Raw genomic sequence first — 8363 nt, 5'->3', positions numbered from 1 at the left:
ACACACTCTTACATTACTGCAACACGTAATTTACAGGTGTTGCAGTTTCCTTAAAGGTCCCGTGTGTAACGTTTGTAGTTGTTCATTATCAAAATCCGTATTGCCCTTCACCAATTTGTCCTTTTTTATGAATATTCACCATCAATATCAAGTTTTAGTAATCCTTTTGGCTTGAAATGTAAATATTGGAGATGTAATTGAAAAAATTGACACAGCTTAGAGCCCAAACGGATGCTGAGTTGGCTAATTTTGATATATATTTGAATATATTTTAAAAATCATAATTTTGATTTTTTTCAAATTAGATGAGCTACTCTCCAATCTTTCCACATACCCCCTGGCAACTGTAGAAGTATGCCCTGAAGTACAAGTACCACTGGTTAGGAATCACAGGTACACACCATGACCATCTTAGAAATAATGAAAGATAAAGGTCTCCCAGCACAAACATATTAAACAACAAGTACTAAGATGGTACTTAGATGTCAGGGCATGACCCCCACAGTCATTGATCATAGATTGTGCCAAAGACCAGATGAACTCAACAAGTCACATTTCATGTTGATTTAGTCCAGGAGTCCCTCATGTTTTATTGCACAATAACCCAACTATTTTGGGGGGGGGGGAGCAGGAAGACTACAATAACACAAAATACTTTGCATACATTGATATCTGAAAACACATTTCTCTTTTGCACCTTTTCCTGAGTACCAGCCTGCTCTGGTACATCTCTGTGTTTTTATGTAAGACAAACAATCGAATCTTGTGATGTAGGACATAACTACTGCTCTTTGCTAGGTAGCTCAATTAAAGATGGTGCATTTACAAGGGGAGCAGGGCTGTTAGCTAATGCACTTTTATGACAATAGTAGAGACGTTATCCAAATCAGAATGTAAACACTTTTACCCCACCTTCAACACTAGTTCCTTATACATTACTGCACTGCCGGTTAACGGCTGCAGTTAGTGTTATCCCACGTAGTACAATCTTCACTGACCCCCGGGACAAGTTTGACAAATATGTGATGTCTTTGCTGTTATCTAAACAAGGAAAAAAAGATTTGATTTCCTCGGTTCACACAGCAATTATAAAGCTTTACGAAACTTTAAAGGGCTTCAGACTGTAGACAACAATGTTGGTATGAGCAACTGTCGCCCTCCACTTGAACAATATTCACAGACAGACTTACTGTCAATCGTGTTTTTTAGGTTATTATTATCCTTCTGCCGGGCTGCTGACTGCCCGTTGTTCAAAAACACAGCTAAATACATTGTGAAGGGGCGGGGGGGGAATTATAGGTAGTGAATATGTTTCATATTATACTGTAGTAGCATGCTAAATCAGTAATATCCTGCTACATTAGCTTGTGTCTTAGTATTTCTTAAGTTTGTATCAGGGACACACAGTTGGGTTGGGTAGTCCAGTATCTGTGTGTTCAGTTGTTCACATCCCAACGCTGGCTGTCCGTGTTTCCGACATCAACTTGGACTCCGGAATGAGTTCTTCCCCAAAACCACTTTTGTGATCGGCCAATACTGTAGTAGTTTACATCAAGTGCTTCAACAAAGGAAAACAGGAGGAGAAAGTACCTCTCCCCTCTCAAAATGGTCCTTATGAAGTGCAAAAGTTTATTAATAGGATTACTTTTTGTTTTGTTTTAGAGAGTGCTTCGATGGGCGAGCGTTAATTTAAATATTCCTCTTGCCACCGCTCTGCACTCATACGATGGTCTCGTCAGTCATTTTCTTGGTCGACTTGGTCGGCACAGAACGCTGGGTGGTGTGGGCCCCTTTCATGTCGGGCATGAGCAGGCGCACTTTCTGATTGGTCCTCCTCCACTCCGAGTACAACTGACAGTGATACCGAAATGAAACCTGAGATTGAATGGAAGAAGAGTGGGAGGGGGCAAGACAAGCGTTGACACGGGGAGGAAAAGACACGTGTCAGAGTAGTACGTCTGCAACAATATGCTGACTGAAGCTGCGTCTGCTACACGAGCAAAAGGGATAATCATTCACAATTTTGCATTTTGAAGGATTGTTTTTCTGAAGGTAAAAAAAGAGTGGGATTCATAATACATCCTCTTTTAAAGTTTATGATCCAGTTACATTCAGATAAGGGTATGTTCAAATTAAAAGACACCTTATTCTTAATCTTCTCAATGAGTTATGCATGTATGTGCCTGCATCAACTACCTGGCCTACTTTCAAACAAAAGTGATCTGTGTATACAGTATGTATGTGTTATTCAGTCCTGTGTTTATTCTTTTATTATTTCATAGTCATGTTAAATATGTTTATGTATGCACCAACAACCAAGGCAAATTCCTCGTAAGTGCTACTTGGCAATAAATGCTTATCTGATTTGTTTTGTTAAATCTATCTGGGATGCCATGAAAAATGTATACTGTACACTACGTAGAAGCAGCTTGTGGGGTGTGAAGATGGCAAAGAACAATAACATTCATTCTGTGCCAGCGCCTCAACAGAAGTACATAGACTTCATAAACAGACTTCTCAGTAACAAGAGAATAAGCTAAGTAAAGCCTTGGTTACCAGTGTCCAGAGGATGTAGATGGTAAAGAGGGCGATGGTGAGGGCGATGAGGCCGACAGCCTCCAGTCTGCTCTTCAGTTGCAGGTGGTCCTGGGCTCCCCTCAGACACAGCCAGCCAGAAATGGCTGCCAGGGGCGTGATGAGAAGGAAGCACGCCATGTCGCACAGCAGCGTGCGCTTCTCACTGCGAGGGCCGGGGTCCTTCAGCCACTGGGCGAGAGCAAAATCAAGAGTTCATTTGGTTCAGCTGAAAATGGGCTCGCTACAGAATCACCGAAACTGGAAGGTGGAAGAGTAAGAAGCAGCGCAAGAACATTCGGGAATTGGTTGTGCCTTAAAAGGGTCAGCTGAAACTAGGTCAGAGTTAAAATAATTAGAAGTTTGAGCGGTGTGCGATGCCAAGAATGGCGCTGTGCTTAGTTGGTTCGAAAACAATGGAACGGCCGGCGCAGAACGAATTTACCGCGGCTCACGTGTAGGCAGCTTTAGTGTTACTGTGATTGATTGGGGCATCTCAGTTTGCAATTACTATTACAACTACATTTTGTAAGTAAATGAGAATTAAAAAAGGTGAGTTTCCTGCATAACTGATATGAATATACTGATATGGATGCATTGATGCTTTTTAAAACTTGCACTTTGAATAGAATGCTCTTACTCCAATGTCAGGCAACTATATTATAAATACGAGCAAATCCTCTCACATCCTAGAGATGGGCAGCAACTAACAATTATTTCCATTGCCAATGAATCTATTTATTATTATATTATAAATTATTTTACCAATTAGTTGTTCATTAATTACTTGTCATCATCAGCTTGACAATATTCTCTCTACTGTCACAGAGGAGAAAAGAAACCAAAATATTCTCAAAATTTTGTATAGATTATGAGAATAGTTGGTGATTAATCTTTGCAGCGCTATGCATGGCTTAAAATGAATATTACAGACACCGAGAAAATATAAGTCCACAGCCCAAGGAGAATTAATTTGGACGAATTAGTCTTGCTCATTAGCATCTCCTTTTGTACAAACAAAAAAGATAGTAAAAAGGTTTATCCTTGCAGCAAAAAAGCCACCAACCTGTGTGAGTGGTTGTGGTCGTCGTTCAATAGTGAATTCTGTGTGACACAGTTCACAGTAGCTTGTGTTGGAGGAGGACAGCCACTTCTCCAAGCAGCTCTTGTGCACTTTACCCAGAGTGCCAGTGCAGTCGCAGGGGGAGAGCAGCGTCTCCCCGCCGGCTCCTTCGTGACAGATCCGACACATGCCCACGTCACTGTGGAGCGAAGCAGAGAAGACAACAACGGGATGATCAACCAAAGCAAAATGTAATTACAGTACATTCATTAGGGCGGCCATGTGAGTTCCTCCCTCTCTTACCTCTGCAAGCTCACCGCTTTGACAACGGTGGAGAGTGGGCGGCCATCTTTAGCCGTCACCTTGGCGATGTACTGGGCCTGCGCGGTAGAATCGGACTCCTCCGAATCCTTAGAGGCATCTGATTCGGCGTTCCCTGAGTAATCACAAAGTGAGCCAGGTAATTGGCAGCACCCCGACGAAGACATGGCTCAGCTGAGGGTGAAGGTGACCAAGACGATAGCGGAGGCAACTTCAGAAGGTCTGATCCAGGTCCAACTCCTCTCCTCCTCCGTCCACCTACACAGCAACTGCCTGGTGGATTACAAACAAGCCAGAAAGTATGGGCAACTCGAAATGACATCAGAAGTACAACATGATGTTGTAAGATTCTATATAAGTCTCAGTGATGCAAAGTGTGAGAGAAAAAGAGAGAGAGAACAAAGGAAGCTCCAGCTCTAGGTCTCAAACTCGGTCGAAAAATTGTTTACTGGAAATAAACGTGACACACACACAACCTTCAAAATGTTCCAAAACAAATCCTCAAAATTCCTCATTTGCGAAATGGGTCCATCAGTACAAAGCAATGTTGTGAAGGCTAATGCTGGAGCCTGACGGAGAATGGTTTAAAAATATGCCACAGTTTCTTAAAATGCCAAATATGTCCTGGAGCGGGGAGCAATGGAAAACTAGAACTTTGAAATTAGAGTGATAGTGGAGCCATTAAAAAATGTATTGCATGTTTAAAATATTGAACTCAATAGAAGTAATAAATATGTTTCAGAAATAATAATGGTGGAATGGCTTCAACAAACTGGGTTGGCAAGCAAATAAATTACATTACACATTACATGTCATTAAGCAGAGGCTCTTATCCAAAGGGACTTAGAGGTACTATATATATATATATATATCAGAGGTCGCACACTTCTGGAGCAACTAGGTTAAGTGTCTTAACTTTGGTGCGGGTCTCCCACACCAAAGGCATGCATACATAATGCAGAACATCGCTGTGCAGAGAAAATAATTAGAAGTGTTCAGGGGGTCGTATCAGGAAGCAACTGTGTACCTCTACGGTCCCTGCTACTGGTCCCTTCAACTGGTCCCTGCAACTGCCCTCCTGACTAACACGGTCACATTAAACAACTTCTTTGAAAAGAAGCATTATAATAACACATGTATAGAAGCGTATTAGTTTATCTAAAGTCACAAAAAGGAACCAAATTAATGCCATTAAACCAGGGGCCGAGATTTCTCAAAACTCCCAAATCTTTTAGGTTTTCTTTTTAGGTTTTCTTAAATAACTTCAACTGTTCTATGCAACAACAAATACTAATACTATGCTATTCCCCAAATAAATCTAGTAGAAATGATTAAATGTCCTTTAGTTGGCCTAATTTTCAAATCTGAACATTGAAGATAACATTTAGTTGGCATTTAGGGGAATACTTGATTCGCAAATAGAGTAGTTTAGATTATTATGGGATTATGATTCAAATGTAGCAGATCTGCAGCTAAACATTCATTCTGTGAACTCTAGTCTACTCCAGCATAGTAAAACAAAAATGGCTTTTAAGATTAGTGATGCTAGTAATTACACTGTGTAGGTATGCTCTTTTGTGTTCTGGTTAAAGAATGATAAAGACAGTTGGAGAATAATAAAATACAAAATAGGATGTTGGGTCCTACATGATAATGTTTAATAGGCATTCTATTATCGAATGGCTTGGGAAGAAGTGCAGGTTTGGGCTGGGGTTATCCCCTAATGTTTACAACTTCTGGCCCCGCCCCTTGTCGTTGCGATCTAATGTATTGTTTTTAATCGTGCAGTTTAGCAATGTTATCATCATAATACACGTGAGGAAATTAAAACTTTGAACTGTCAGATTGCGTGTGAACCGTTAATCTCCACTGTCGGTTTCCAATTTTCGACGATTAAGGCCGATATGTAGCTACATGATTGATAGAGTGGCGTTACTGTAACATTACAACCGCCAACAAAGGCACAATTCATCCTAATACTAAAAAAACATGCAAAGCAGTTGAACAGCTGTGAAGCAACAAGCTGCGATGTGATGTTGGTTATAGAGAAAAGCTGGTTCAAATAAGTGAAAAACAGATGTTAGCGTAAATGTACTCACCCGACGGCCTCCCTTTTCTCGCTTGGCCTGAGTCCTGCGTTAACCAGACACAAGCTAGCTGAGCTAACTGGACAGCTCTAGCTACAAATTATGACATTGACTTCTAACCAGAAACTGATGAAATGAGGGGGTACAGAAGACGACCACATACGCTGTATCATCTCCATGGCTTGTAGCGTATCTCCCCGGGTTGTTTTTATTCGAAAAGGTAAAGGGAAACGGCTGTTTCTGGCAGGATTACTAGACGCGGCTAATGGCTAACAGGCTAGCAACGGGCAAGCCTCAGCATCCCTCGGCTATGCACTGGTCACATGACGCAATGCTGCCTTCAAAGTCCTTATTGATATTGTAATAACGGAGACATAATACGCGTAAGTAATCTTACATGTCTGAAAATAGTGCCTACTCTTGTAAGAACTACGGATCATGTTCTATTGCCAAATGTACTGTTTCGGAGGTCAGTAACCATGTAAGTCTAGTGAAAACTAAAAATGAAAGTAATGCTTGAAATCACTTAATTTGTCCCATTACTTATTTTATTGAAACATCAGTTAGTTTAAGAGCATAATGTGGATTAAACAACGCAGTCTTACAAAAACTACATATGTTCTATGTGATTTATCTTTCACTACTCGTTTATGTGGTTTATCATGACACAAATCGCTTCCGACTGTTTCAATTGCAGTTTACGAGGATAATAGCCTACCAAAAACGGTTGATTATGCCTGTTTTGGTATACTGCCTCTAAAACATTCCAACCTCTTCATCCTGTCGGTTTTGTTTTGTTTTGTCAGGTTCAATTTTAACAAGGAAACGATTCTCCATCGACAATTTGTTTTACAACACGATATGACAAAATAATACCGCTAGGTGTCAGGTAAGAGTAGTTGTTCCACAGGTGAAGTTCATAGACCTTGGGGGGTAAGAGACAGGGGGTTTGAGGGTTTTCCTTTGAAAAATGCTAACTATTAACAATCCCTACAAATTAATATATTTACAAATACAACAATGACATGTTTAAATGTTCACTATAGGTTACCATGAGTCTGGCCTACAATTTAGACGTAGGGATGTGGTCCACTTGACTGTTACAATTGTGTGCTACTTTCTTCTCTCCCTTTTTTGACAGCTATAGTTTGACAGCTATTAATTTACTTTGTCGATAATGATTTAAAATATATACTGTATACAGTATATGATGAACATAGAAAATATGATGCATTCCTGTACAGTAAATTAAATCATAATTAGCAGTAGCCTAACTAAAATGTGTAAAAGTACCTCGGCCAACTGTATTCAAATGTGACTTATATGTTAATAAATCAGTGATAATAATAAAATAATAATAATAACATTAGTTGTTTGTTTTTGTCTTTTACACTCCAACTGGTCTGTGCAAAGTATCTTGGTTGTTTCAAATATGAATAAAAAAATGTATCACAAAAAATAAATACATACATTATAACTAATATTACAGGCGCAATGACTTACCTAAATACATTTAGTTGAAAATGCTTGCATAATATAACTAAAGGAACCTTTTTAATGAAGGACTTCTGATGATGAAGTAATATATATAAATAGGCTACTGTATTTATCTTTATGTATATTGCTACTTATACTTTAGTAACTTGTGACCTCCACTTGTAATGTTTAACCACTACTTAAACAATATCTATTTTTGCCTTACCCTCTACCCTTCCTTATCATTCCCTTTGAACCTAAACACTGATAAAGAACGGATTCACTCAGAGCTCCCACTGAGAGCAGGGATCCTCACACACACACACACACACACACACACACACACGCACACACACGTACACACACACAAACACACACGCACACACACACGCACACACACAGGCATGCAATCACACATACTCACACATACCTCAGTGCATGGTCAAAGTCCAAAAAACACATCTTTCCTCCGCATGTGTAGGATATCAATCATGAGGCATGAGTGTTTGTTCATCTGCTGTCCTAAATATATATGTCATGTGTCATATATATATATATATATATATATATATATATATATATATATATATATATGTGTGTCTAGCACATTGCTCCTTTTGTCTCTCTTTGTCTCTCCAATATTTAAGCAATTACATACAATTAGACACAAATAAAATATTAATGATGGTAATTAAAGTTTGATCACGTGTAAGTTATATTTATGTGTCACAATCAGACGTTTTGAACTGTGAGGATTGGCACACACACACACAATAGTAACATAAATGCATGATAGGCCTATATTCCTTCATCATTTATTTTCAGTAAGAAATGAATGGGGG

General features: G+C 39.4%; 1 protein-coding gene across 1 annotated transcript; it reads right to left on the bottom strand.

Moving 5' to 3' along the window:
* Positions 1–554: 554 nt before the first annotated feature.
* LOC117953669 (E3 ubiquitin-protein ligase MARCHF2-like) lies at positions 555–6387 on the bottom strand. The gene is made up of 5 exons (XM_034886924.1): positions 6058–6387; positions 3941–4231; positions 3641–3836; positions 2557–2766; positions 555–1875 (listed from the first exon to the last, which is right to left on the bottom strand). Exons 2-5 carry the CDS (start codon positions 4123–4125, stop codon positions 1720–1722), a joined length of 747 nt encoding a protein of 248 aa, XP_034742815.1. The 5' UTR covers positions 4126–4231; positions 6058–6387; the 3' UTR covers positions 555–1719.
* Between the last annotated feature and the right edge of the window lie 1976 nt (positions 6388–8363).

This window comes from Etheostoma cragini, chromosome 12, assembly GCF_013103735.1.
Source record: "Etheostoma cragini isolate CJK2018 chromosome 12, CSU_Ecrag_1.0, whole genome shotgun sequence".
Classification (NCBI taxonomy): Eukaryota; Metazoa; Chordata; class Actinopteri; order Perciformes; family Percidae; genus Etheostoma; species Etheostoma cragini.
Note: the sequence above shows the minus strand (reverse complement) of the source record. Positions and strands in the feature narration are given on the sequence as shown.